This window comes from Culex pipiens, chromosome 1 (assembly GCF_016801865.2).
Source record: "Culex pipiens pallens isolate TS chromosome 1, TS_CPP_V2, whole genome shotgun sequence".
Taxonomy (NCBI): Eukaryota; Metazoa; Arthropoda; class Insecta; order Diptera; family Culicidae; genus Culex; species Culex pipiens.
This window is the reverse complement of record NC_068937.1, coordinates 80,559,743-80,573,084: the sequence shown is the minus strand read 5'-3', so window position 1 is coordinate 80,573,084 and position 13,342 is coordinate 80,559,743. Positions and strand designations below refer to the sequence as shown.

At 43.6% G+C, this 13,342-nt stretch overlaps 1 protein-coding gene across 1 annotated transcript; it reads right to left on the bottom strand.

The window, feature by feature from the left end:
- Positions 1-9,338: 9,338 nt before the first annotated feature.
- Positions 9,339-12,671, bottom strand: LOC120431740 (uncharacterized). Its single transcript, XM_039596864.2, has one exon. It carries the CDS (start codon positions 10,752-10,754, stop codon positions 9,339-9,341), a length of 1,416 nt encoding a protein of 471 aa, XP_039452798.1. The 5' UTR covers positions 10,755-12,671.
- Between the last annotated feature and the right edge of the window lie 671 nt (positions 12,672-13,342).

Below are 13,342 nucleotides of genomic sequence, written 5' to 3'. Positions count from 1 at the left end.
ATAAAATCAATTTGCATAACTTTAGGCTGAAATTTTGAAGAAACACAGTAACTATCAATGATATCCTGGTTTTGAAATAGACAATTTTCAAAGTCACTATTTTTAAAGCTCTTTTGAATTTATTTCAGAGGACGTACATAGAAATTGTGTGATCCAGCCCAGTACACACTTTAAACATATAAATAATGAGAAAATTCTAAAATTTGAAAAATAAATTAAAATTATAGCAATTATATCACCCCGATTAAAGGTGTTTAAAAAAAATAGACTTGTTCAAAGATATTATTTAGGGATCCACCACTTGCAAATATTTTTTACTTCGACTTTTTTTATGCGATCAGGGGCAGTATAATAGTTGATAATTTATTAGTAGAGTTATAATGTCAATTTTACAAATGTTTTTTTAAATATATTTTTTTTTTCGTTAGTACCGATAGTGAACCTTAATTTTCCTATAAAAAAAGATCTACTTAAAATCTTAGCAATTCTATGGTGATATATTGACATTTAGTTGAATTAAAAGTTTGCAAAATTAAGTTTAGATAAGTTTTATATAGAATTTCCAGTGTTATGTAAACTTTTATACTAAGTAGTTAGTAAACTTTATATTCAATCTAAATTATTTTATATCGGTCAAAGATGCCAATTTGGAGTTGGGGGGCTGGATTTATGGTGATTTGTTAACAAATAACTTTATGTTAATTTTCGAAAGGTGTACAATTTTTTTTAGCACCTTTTTTATTTTTGTAATAGTATTTGTTATAGAAGTTTTATAGAAATCATCTTTTCATGAGCTTTTTGTAGCAAAATGTTCGGCATGAGTTTTTGAATAAAACGTAGTAGGTACTAGGTTTTTGTCAAACTTTGAATTCTTAACATGTTTCATCACAAAATGCGCATAGGGCCCAAGAGGTGTAAATACTTTTTTTTAAATATTGTAAATACAAGCAAAAAGAGACAGCAAAGAATCAATTAAATATGTTAATAATAATTTAAATATGTTTTAATTTTTTGACTACACAGCCACAATTATTTACTATTGCATGAGTTATGAAACTATAGTTTAGTGTATACAAACATTGACAAGAGAGGATTAACAGATTATCATGCTGTGATCTTAGTGAAATTACACAATAAGAGCTTTCCAATCACAACAAAAATGCTTCGAAAACAACATGACATCTGATAATTATCTTGATCCAAAAAATAAATTGATAAAAAAAAATGTCAACGCACTGCACGCGATTCAATAAATACATTTAAAAAATTGGTAATTAACCAAAAAATTATAACAAATATTGAACAATAAATAAGTTCATAAATTATATAAAATATATTGATAACTCCGACTCCAGGTCTATCAGAAATTTACGACTCCGGCTCCGACTCCGACTCCAGCTCATAAAATTTAGCCAGCTCCGACTCCGACTCCGACTCAAGCTATTCGAGTTTTGACGACTCCGACTCCAGGTCCCCAAAAAGACCCGACTCCACCGACTCCGGCTCCGACTCCGACTCCGACTCCACAGCCCTGCTTAAAACTAACTTATAAACTATATAAAGAGCGGATCAATGCAGCTGAAGACTGCAATGATTTTTGTCGAAATGCATCAATTATCTTATTGGACATAACATCCAAAGTGTCAACTTCGGCTAATTGATGAAGTTCACTGGTGCTGAACCAGGGAGGAAGTTTCAGAATCATTTTCAGAATTTTGCTCTGAATCCTCTGAAGTTTTTTCTTCCTGGTTAGGCAACAGCTTGTCCAGATCGGCACAGCATAAAGCATGGCAGGTCTGAAAATTTGTTTATAAATTAACAGTTTATTCTTGAGACAAAGTCTAGAATTCCTGTTTATAAGCGGATACAAACATTTAATATATTTGTTACATTTAACCTGGATACTTTCAATGTGATCCTTGTAAGTAAGGTTTTTGTCAAAAGCAAGTCCAAGATATTTCACTTGATCCTCCCACTTTAAATTTACCTCATTCATCTTTATAATGTGATGACTTTTTGGTTTAAGAAAATCAGCCCTTGGTTTGTGAGGGAAAATAATAAGTTGAGTTTTTGCAGCATTTGGAGTAATTTTCCATTCTTTTAAATAAGAATTGAAAATATCCAAGCTTTTTTGTAATCTTCTTGTGATGACACGAAGGCTTCTACCTTTGGCGGAGATGCTTGTATCATCAGCAAAAAGTGATTTCTGACATCCTGGGGGCAAATCAGGCAAGTCAGAAGTAAAAATATTATATAAAATTGGACCCAAAATGCTTGAGGGACGCCGGCACGTACAGGTAGTTGATCAGATTTGCTATTCTGATAACATACCTGCAGAGTACGATCCGTCAAATAATTTTGAATAATTTTCACGATATAAATCGGAAAATTAAACCTTTTGAATTTCGCAATCAAACCTTTATGCCAAACACTGTCAAATGCCATTTCTATGTCTAGAAGAGCAGCGCCAGTAGAATAGCCCTCAGATTTGTTGCTTCGAATTAAATTTGAAACTCTCAATAACTGATGAGTAGTTGAATGCCCAAGGCGAAATCCAAACTGCTCATCAGCGAAAATTGAATTTTCATTAATGTGCGTCATCATTCTATTAAGAATTATTCTTTCGAATAATTTACTAATAGATGAAAGCAAACTAATGGGCCGATAGCTTGAGGCTTCAGCAGGATTTTTATCCGGTTTCAAAATCTGAACTACTTTGGCATTTTTCCAACTACTGGGAAAGTATGCCAAATCAAAACATTTGTTGCAAATTTTGACCAAGCTGCTTAAAGTTGCTTCAGGTTTTTTTAAAATTAAAATGTAAAAAATGCCATCCTCACCAGGGGCTTTCATATTTTTAATTTTTTTGATAATAGATTTTATTTCATTCAGATCCAGAGCGAGTTGTGGCGCTATAACCACGGCAAATAGTGTCCAGGGCATTCGTGGAAATACAATGTCCCATCCCAGAGGGTCCCGGAGTACCAAACCTTCTTAGCATGGTGCTCCCAACGAATACAAAACAAAATCTCGGAGCGTATGGTGGTGTGTCCCCACGCTTCTTCCTCCCCTGTCGATTCAGAATTGTGTTGTTGTTCGAACACTCAGTGCTCAAACTCAACCCAATTACGAGTCATCTCTGCGATACGGCTTTACGCAGTAGGCCTGGCCGCTTTAACGCTTGTGATGTTTCAATGCATTCTAATGCAATGACGCACTACAAATGTTAATAAATGACAAGAAGAGTGCTAGGCGTCATCTAACCTAAGGCACTCTCCAGGATCCCTTCGAAAGATTGGCTGCGCTAGGGTCTGATTACATTAGATTAGATTAGAATAGATTTTATTTCATTCAGATCCGTATTAAAAACTTCATCTGATGAAAATTTTTGTTCAGCAATATTCTGAAATTCTATTGAAATTTGATCTTCAATAGGACTCAAAACATTTAAGTTGAAATTATGAGCACTCTCAAACTGCTGAGCAAGTTTTTGAGCTTTTTCCCTATTAGTTAATAGAATATTATCACCATCTTTTAAAGAAGGGATTGGTTTTTGAGATTTCTTGAGAACATTTGAAAGTTTCCAAAAAGGTTTGGAATAAGGTTTAATTTGTTCGACATCTCTTGCGAACTTTTCATTTCGCAGGAGAGTGAATCTGTGGTCAATAACCTTTTGCAAATATTTTTGAATCCGCTTCAGTGCAGGATCACGAGAACGTTGATACTGTCTCCGACGAACATTTTTCAGACGAATCAGAAGCTGAAGATCGTCATCAATAATGGGAATAGGAATAGCAATATTCCTAGCATCCAAAATTGCATTAGTTAAAGATTCCAAGGCTGAATCAATATCAGCTTTGGTTTCTAAAACAAAATCATGATTTAAATTATTCTCAATATGATGCTGATACCTGTCCCAATTAGCTTTGTGATAATTAAACACAGAGCTATTGGGTCTGGTAACTGCTTCATGAGAAAGTGAAAAAGTTACTGGAAGATGATCAGAATCAAAATCAGCATGAGTCACTAAAGGACCACAATACTGACTTTGATTTGTCAAAACCAAATCAATTGTTGATGGATTTCTAACAGAAGAAAAGCAAGTTGGCCCATTCGGGTATAAAACCGAATAAAGACCAGAAGTGCAGTCTCTGAATAGAATTTTACCATTGGAATTTACTTTTGAATTATTCCAAGATTGGTGTTTGGCATTAAAATCACCGATGATGAAAAATCGAGATCTATGCCGAGTAAGTTTATTCAAATCCCCTTTGAAATAATTTTTATTTTCCCCAGTGCATTGGAAAGGCAAATATGCAGCTGCAATCATAATTTTCCCAAAAGAAGTTTCAAGTTCAATGCCCAAACTTTCAATAACTTTTAACTTAAAGTCACGTAACGTACTATAAGTCATACTACGGTGGATAACTATTGCAACTCCACCGCCATTTCGATTCATTCTGTTATTGGTTATAACTTAATAATCTGGATCACTTTTCAAATAAGTGCCAGTTTTTTAAAATGTTTCGGTTATAACAGCAACATGCACTTTATGAACTCGTAAAAAGTTGAAAAATTCATTTTCTTTCGCTTTTAAAGAGCGAGCATTAAAATTCATAATATTGATGGAATTACTTAGATCCATGATTAAACTTCAGGGTAAGAACAACATCATTCGCAAATTTTAATCCAATCTGGATTGCTTCCATCATGGATGTAGCATTACTCATTGTTTGAATCAAACCAAACAGTGAGTTTTGCAAAAAAGTCATTTTTTCAAACGTAACATCGCCGAGATCAGAAGATCCCAAAGCGTTGCCAGCAGAAACATTTTCAAATGATATTTGAGGTACCTGCCCAATTTCAGGAAGATTGGTAGAGGATTCAAAATTCGTGGATGAACCCGAACCCGAAACGACGTTGGCATAAGAAATACCATTAGTGGTTACCTAACTTTTCCATGGTGGGGTATTTCTAGCATTGTTCGAGTGAGACAGCACGAACGTTTGATTTAAAGATGCAGGTACAACCTGACTTTGAGAAAATTTCGGTTTGGATTTCGGCTGATGCTTAGCACGAGAATCCAAAACCTTTTTTCTGATGGGGCAATCCCAGAAATTTGATTTGTGATTTCCACCACAATTTGCACATTTAAATTGGGTGATTTCTTTCACGGGACAATTGTCCTTGTCGTGAGAAGAATCCCCGCAAACCATGCATTTTGGAACCATGGCGCAATGATCAGTACCGTGACCGAATGCCTGGCAACGCCGGCACTGGGTCAGATTCTGTCCATTACCGCCATGTTTCTTGAAATGCTCCCACTTTTCCCGTACATGGAACAAAAACTGAACTTTGTCCAAAAGTTTCAAATTGTTGATTTCATTTCTGTTGAAATGAATCAGATAAAATTGTGAAGTCAAACCAAAGCGAGAAATATTCCCGTTTGATTTTTTCTTCATTGGTATTACTTGGGGAAAGCCAAGCAACACCGTAAGTTCGTTTTTGATCTCATCCACCGACAAGTCGTTGGACCGCCTTGAATGGACGAGCATTCTTGGTCTCATACGTGTAGTGATTGTGTTTGTGGTTTTTCAAATAACCAACAAAAGTTTGGTGATCTTGTAAAGATTCCGTCAACAAGTGACATTCTCCTCTTCGACCAAGCTGGAACGAACCTTCAAATTGCATGTTTCCTTGCAATTCTTCAGTTGCGTTCGAAAGCTGGCCAAATCGGAGACGGATGTCACTACAATTGGCGGAGCCTTTACTCGTTTCTCGACGGCAGAAGGCTCAGTACGAGGAGAAGGATCCTTGTCAACAGTTTCGGATAAAACACCGAAACTGTTTGCCAATGGAATTGGAGGATTGACCTCACTTTCAGAATCAGAATCATACCTCGGATGAGGCCGAGGGGGATGACACTTCGCGATTTCATTGAAATCGCACCTAATCGCGTTAAATTCTTCCATCTTTGCTCATCGCACCTTCATCGCGGTTTTTTTCGCTCATCGTGCCAAATCGCGCCAGATCGCACTCATCGTGCTTAGATCGTGCTCGAATGAAAATTTTCATTCATGCAGTCAGAGTTGCCACAAAATATTCGTTCTAGCAGTTTCCCACGAAATTGGGCGCACTGCTTCAATGTTTATTTTTGTTGATTCGAGCAGTCTTCTGATGTAAACAAACAAAATTTCTAGTTTTTTCAGGACGGATTGCGGCAGATCCGTGAGACGCACTATGGGCCATCTCCATACAAACAGGCGGCCAAATTATTTTTTTGCTTTTTAAATGTTTTTTTGATACAAATTTAGGTAATTGTATGGTATTGAAATGATATACGTCGATTTTTATGACTTTTCATGTTTTTCAATAGTTGATTGTTTATAATAAATAGTCTTTTCATACATTTGCAAGTGAAACAGAATTGCATATATATTATATTGCAAGTTTATATTATTAAATTATGGATAAGCTCCCCCCCCCCCCACTTTAAGGACACAACCCCTCCCTCCTCTTTCTTTCACCCCCCCCCCCCTCTCCTCCTCCCCAACCAACAAATTTTTGTTAAGCGTAATAAATTCATTTTAAGTCAAATATTTATTATTTCCTGCTGTGTTTCTTTTTGTGAGTCCATGCCGTATAACTTGAGACCACCCCCCTCCCCCCCTCCCACCCTTATGGGCATAAATCGCGAATATTTTAATTGTTAAATCAAATAACAGAAAAATTAATTTTATCCAAAATATTAATTATGAAGTAAAACGATAAAATACAAACCATATTCTTAAAATTCATTTGATTATAGAGTTTGTGACAGCTTCAGGATATGTTAAAAGTACTTTTTATGATGTTTTGTACTAACCAACATAGAACTTAAATGTGGATCAGTTTCATGGATTGATCGCAGAAATTCATCATGCTAAGTCAACATTTTGCTGAATACTTTTTTCGGTATCAAACTGAGATTCTCCAGTTTCGCTTGAGAAACTTCGGTACGAATACCTTATTTTGACTAAGGTACTCAATTTTGAATGTAGGCAACAGAAAATTCCAATAAAGTCATTTCGAACTTCTTGAAACCAGGTATTGATTTTTGAAGCGACGATGCCCACGAAGTATGTAGCAAAGCAAGTGAAATAAACGGGCGCATATGTAGATTGCAGCAAATTTTGATAAAACGTAAATGTTCAAAATGGCATATCTCCGAAAACGCAAAAAATCGCAGGCTGGAAATTTCAGCAATGTTAGATTATAATCCAATCTTTCAAGTGATCTTAGTTTCATGTTTAGCATCGGTTAGCAAAAAAAGTACTCGATTAACAAACACAAAAAAATATGATTCGTCAAAAAAATGCTCCAATTATTCGATGAAAACTTCAGTTTTTGGTTTGGAAACAACATTTTATCTATTAATAGTTTCAAAGCTTATCTCATTACCTTTCCAACGATGTATATTTGTCCTAATAAAACATTTAAAATGGCTGAGCTATGTTAAAATTAAACAATCAGCCTTTTTTACGAAAAACGCTTGTTTTTTACTCCATTTTTTGACTTTCAGCTTGCGTATCTCCGTAATGAACAAACTTAGAGCTTTGAAAATTTGGATTTTTCTTAGTTAGAATGTTTACTTTCGAGAAAAAAATACCATAAAATATTTGGAGAAGGTCACTTTTTTGAAACTTGGCCACCCAATGTACCATAGTGAGACGGTAGTAAGCCGGAACTATTTGTTTCAGGTTTTAGTAATCGTTTAGTTGTTTTCTTTCGTTTGGGCAGGACGTAGATCAGCAGGGGAGCGATGGTGGGGACGGAGATGGCGCTTCGACGACCGCGGCGCCGATTTAGCGTTACATTCGATTGGACATTGGAGGCGGAACCAGCGGAAGTAGCCGGTCATTGCGACGAGCAGCTTGTTCATCGTAGATAGGAAGCCGTGGCTGCGCGGTCTGTCCCAAACCGTCTTCTTCTACCGTTCAGGGTGAAAAATTCCTCCTTCCTGGAGGACTTGCTCAAAAACGGAACGGTGACGAAGTTGAGTCGGTTGAGTTCAATCAGCGTCGAGTTGAACCCGTGGGGATTGTTCACGCAAGTTCTGGCAGAATCGCTGTGCGATCTGCAATCCGACGGTGGAGTCTTCTCGTCGTTGAAACTCGTTTTGCAACTTACGAACAAATCTCCCAAATTTGCCGGCATGGACCAGCCACGGCTCGTACGAGCTGCTACGGCACCTGCTGGCAAGTAGCAGCAAGGATTTAAGGCGTACCTGCTGGTCATCCTCCTCTCGCTCGGGTACAAAAAGCGCGTCGATCCGGACGCGGTCGAGGACACGATGAAGAAAAAACAGATTTGTACGGCACGCAAGCCTCCGACCGCATCCTTGGCCCGAACCAGTGACCGCAACCTTCGATCCGACAAAAAGGCAGTCCTGAACGGCTACGGTTCATCCACTTCTGGCGGAGCCACCCCAAAACTACGGAGCGACTCATCAAGAAGGCGACCAAAAATAAGGACAAGCAGAAAAACCCAACAAATCAACAACGACTCTACTGCCACCGCAGCAGGCGGTGACCCGGAAAGTGACGACAAAGGCGCCGCCGAATCGGACAAAACGACGACGTCATGTCGGACGCTGACGTCGAGGACAATCTGACAGCGAAAAAGTTCGTGGACCAAAACGGCTGCCAGTCGGCGGCCGGCCGGAAAAGCGTGACGATGCGCCGGAGAATTCGAATAAAGAAGGCGAGTCAAATGTGATGAGCTAGTTGTATTTGAGTGCTGAGGGCGTGGCCAAAATTAAGGAAATATGAACATTGTTGGGGCCAAATCCCCCAACTGGATTCTGCGGGTGGACTGTATTTTTCGGATCTGAGTGATAAAAAACACTGGGGCTTGCTTTTACACCTTTTACTTCACAAAACTTTCAAATTCCTGATAGACTATTTACACTGCGCGACGTGTCTCGTTCGCGTCTCGAAACGGAGTGACTTTTCGCTCTCTCTCCCTCTCCGCTCGTTCGTTTGCGCGCGCTTCGGCTCGCGCCGTTTTCGTCGTTGCGTCGTTTTGCGCTGTCACGTTGGCAGCGCCGTCGCTGACAGCGACGCAGGGCTGGACTCACGCACACTGGGAGGCAGTTGCGAAAATCCGGGCAAAACATTCGGCGTCGTGCCGAACATTCTCCCCCCGAGTTGAGGCGTCACGGCATCAGGTTCACCAACACGCTGGATCGGTCTCGGTTGTTCTTACTCGGAGACTCCGTCGATCGCTGGCAGTTCCAGGTTCATAGCGTCCAGACGAGCAAGCAACTCCTTTGCACTTGCTGGCATGGTGGTGGTCGTCTACGGTTGTGTGGAGCGATCTGCTGCGTTCAACTCCACGCCTGGGTCCCAGACCAATCGGGGTCTCTTCGTGGTGCTGCTGAAGATTGCAGGATCGTGCAATTTCTCCACAGCCCTTCCGAGTTTGTCTGCACAGTCGGCTCCTGACCGTGCGATGCTGTCGCGACAGCACCTGTAGTACAGCTCGGTCCGTTGGCTGCACCGGTACGTAGCGCTCTCGTGGCTCGTACACGTTCGCTGGTATTCGTTGATGTCGGTGTTCTTGTTGGCCTTCATTGCGTTCTGGTTCGTGGTCCAATCCACTTGGACGCTCAAACTTGCTGGCTCGGTGCATCCGCATTGTGCACCTTCCTCGTTGTTTTCTTCGTCGGGTTTGGTTGGCAGCAATGCACCTTCTTGCACTGCCAGGCACGTGTCAACGTCCGGCTCAACTTCGACGTGCTCAGCTGGCTGGCAGCTGGCAGCTGCTGGGTCGTCCGACTCGGCACTACCTCGTTCTCCTGACGAGGACTCATGCGGAACCACTGCCGGTTCCTCGGACGACTCTTCTTGTCGATTCTCGGGCTCGCGAGAATCTCCTGGCAACCACTGGGGGCTGCACAGGCCGGGTTTTGTCTCGGCACTACCTCGGTCATTTGACGAGGACTCGTGCGGAACCACTGCAGGTTCCTCGGGTGGCAGCATCTCGTGCGCTGCAAGGTGTGTCTCAGTCTCGTGAGACTCTCTGGGCAACCTCTTCCGGCTGCTTAGATCGGGGATCGACCTTTTAAGGGTTTGACACTGCTCGACCTGATCTCCACGGACCGGGAAGCAGTCGGTGTCCGAGCGGCAACCGTTGCACAGCGTGCACATCGGCTCGCCACGCTCGCTGTCCGCAATGGGCGGATCCGAACTAGGTTCTGAATGGGCACCTACCTTGGTATCAGGTGCACCTGGGTCTCGATCGTCAGCTTGGCATCTCTTGGCGTTCACAACATCCGGAACATCGCCGGCTCCGGAACCATCACCTTCGCCACGAGCCTCGTTCGTGGGAAGCGTAGTTCGGCTGGCCTCTTCCTTCGAGACCGGTTGTTGCTGTTGCTCGGGAACAGCGGCATGCACGGGCTGAGACAGCAGTGCGTTGTTCAGGGCCACAATCCGCAGGTTGGCTTCCTGAACCAGACTCACCACTCTGGCCCATTCGATGTCGTGGTTGAAACGTTCACCAGCGTCAGCGTCGCTTACCTTAAACTCGTCGCAAACCTTGTTGAACTCGCCGTAGTACTTCTCGACGTTCCACACGAAGACTTGGATCTGGGCAAACGAAGGCAGCTGGTGGTTCTCCTGGAACGCCTTCAACCTGTCCACGACCCGCGAAATCTTACCCTTGACGAAGTTTCGCTTGATGGTCAAGGAACGCGCTGACTTCTGCTCCATCTTGTCGGGATCTGATGTTTTGGATTCGCGCAGGAATCTGTTGCTCCGCTGTGGCCGCGCTCAGGACAACACGACAGCGGCAGCGTCCTGTTGCACTGGTTCTTCTTCTTCTTTCCAGCTGGGCACACTGGATCACTTTTCTCGAGCTGCCGGCTCACCAGCACTCTTCTGCTCGGGATCTTGCAGTCTGCGTCGCAGCACTGCTTGCACTTTCCGCTACTCTCACAGCAGATCACTTTTGTCACTTTCTGTCCGGGTTTTCTGCGCCTCGCGCTCACTTTTCTTCGGGTACAGTGTGGCCGATGGGACCGCTACCGTCGGTTTCTTCAGCACGCTGCTCTATTGGCTCACCACACAGACGCAGGGCTTCTTCGTGGCCAATGGGACCACTCTTCGTTCCTTCTCACGGCGTGGATATCGGATCCACCCGTCGGAACTTCCTGCCCGACGTGGCCAATGGGACCGTCCTTCGGGGCTTTTCGCACGTCACCCTGCTCACAGAGCAACGCACAACACTTCACCTTGTGGCCAATGAGACCACTCTTCTAGCTCCTTTTCACGGCGTGGACATCGGGTCCACCCGTCGGAACTTCTGCCTGACGTGGCCAATGGGACCTCCGTCAGGGCTTTTCTGCACGCCACGGTGGCCAATGGGACCACTTTCCACGCACACTTCTGCTCGGGGCGGCCGATGGGACCGCATCAGCCGAGGCTTTCAATTTTTCACTTCACACTGTTCTGCTCGGGTGGCCAATGGGACCACCTTCCACGCACGGTTCTGCTCGGGATGGCCAATGGGACCGCATCCGCCGAGGCTTTCACTTTTCGTGCAGCAAGATGGCGGCGCACGCCCATCTCTCACCGACGAACACACACACTTTTGTTCTTCACCAAATTGGCGTCGCAAGCCCATCTCTCGTCGACGAACACATTTTCTTCGGTCGACAAAATGGCGGCACACCTCTGTTTTTGCTTGTGGGGCAAAATGGCGCGAACGTCCCAGATTTGCCGACACACACACACACACTCTTTTGCTCAGATGGCCAATGGGACCACCTTTCTCGCAACGTTCACGTCCATTTTCATCTGCCGGTGGCCAACGACCACTTCCGGCTCACTACTTTGCTTCCGGCGGCCAATGAGACCGCTTTCGGTGCACTACGCGCCGCTGGTTCGACCAAACGCGCGTTCCGGACCGTCGATCTGCTGGATCACCACACAGACACGGTTTTTTCCAACGCTGTTCCGGGCCGCGTGGAACGCCCTCCGGGAATCGGCGTCTTCCGGATCACTGCTCGCGAACTTCTTTTTTCCCGAGCATTCTTCCTCCTCGAGACACTCGCGACGATTCGACCTCCGGTGGTCTGATCGATAGGCCAAGGTCTATCCGGGTTGAAGGACCAAATGTTGGGGCCAAATCCCCCAACTGGATTCTGCGGGTGGACTGTATTTTTCGGATCTGAGTGATAAAAAACACTGGGGCTTGCTTTTACACCTTTTACTTCACAAAACTTTCAAATTCCTGATAGACTATTTACACTGCGCGACGTGTCTCGTTCGCGTCTCGAAACGGAGTGACTTTTCGCTCTCTCTCCCTCTCCGCTCGTTCGTTTGCGCGCGCTTCGGCTCGCGCCGTTTTCGTCGTTGCGTCGTTTTGCGCTGTCACGTTGGCAGCGCCGTCGCTGACAGCGACGCAGGGCTGGACTCACGCACACTGGGAGGCAGTTGCGAAAATCCGGGCAAAACATTCGGCGTCGTGCCGAACAAACATCAAGCAGCAGGAAGCATGCCAAGGCACGACGTCAACGGACCGTGAGTCATGCCGATTGGGACAATACGCTGGCGCCGCGATACCAGTGCGAAGACAACGAGTATCCGATTCAATCCTGCTTAAACGCGTTCACCGCGGTTGAGTTGGCACCAGATCCGGTCCCGCTTTGCGCCGTCCGCAATCCGTGGCTTCTACAAGGTAGTCGGTGCAGTTGCCCTGCTCCTCGCGATACAGGAAGTACCCAGTACAGTTGCGAACCAGCGCGATTCCGAGCAGCGCTAGCCATCGTTGTTTGGTGACCGAGATTAGCTCCGATGTCGTAGTGCCGGATGTTTGTTAGGGCTCGTCCTGAAGCTGCAGCTTGGACGACTATAAGTCATAAGAAAACTGCGTTTAATTCCTATTCTCTCGTTTTTCAGCTTTTACATTGATTGAATTCACGACTTTTGTTAATTTATAATGAAAGACATTTTTTTTATTTTTTTATTAGATTGTCTAATCAGATTCACTCTTAGATTGACTCCATATTCTTTTAAATTTTCATGCATGCGTCTCAATCTTCCGCCAAAATATCCGGTCAGTCCCACGGCGCCTCCTCCAAATTGTAGCCCTGGTTTGCTAACGCCAACTCCGGTAAATCTACCACCGGCACGTGCTGCTTCCTCCTCCTCGGTCAAGTGGCCACCTGCTCTGGATTACGACATCTAGCGGAGACGGTTATTGCGTAAAGTTATGATGATCGTCGGTGTACATTTCGATGCCCTGTTCCGCCGTAATTGTTCCCACCACCACCGTAGTTGAAGTTGTTGTAATTATT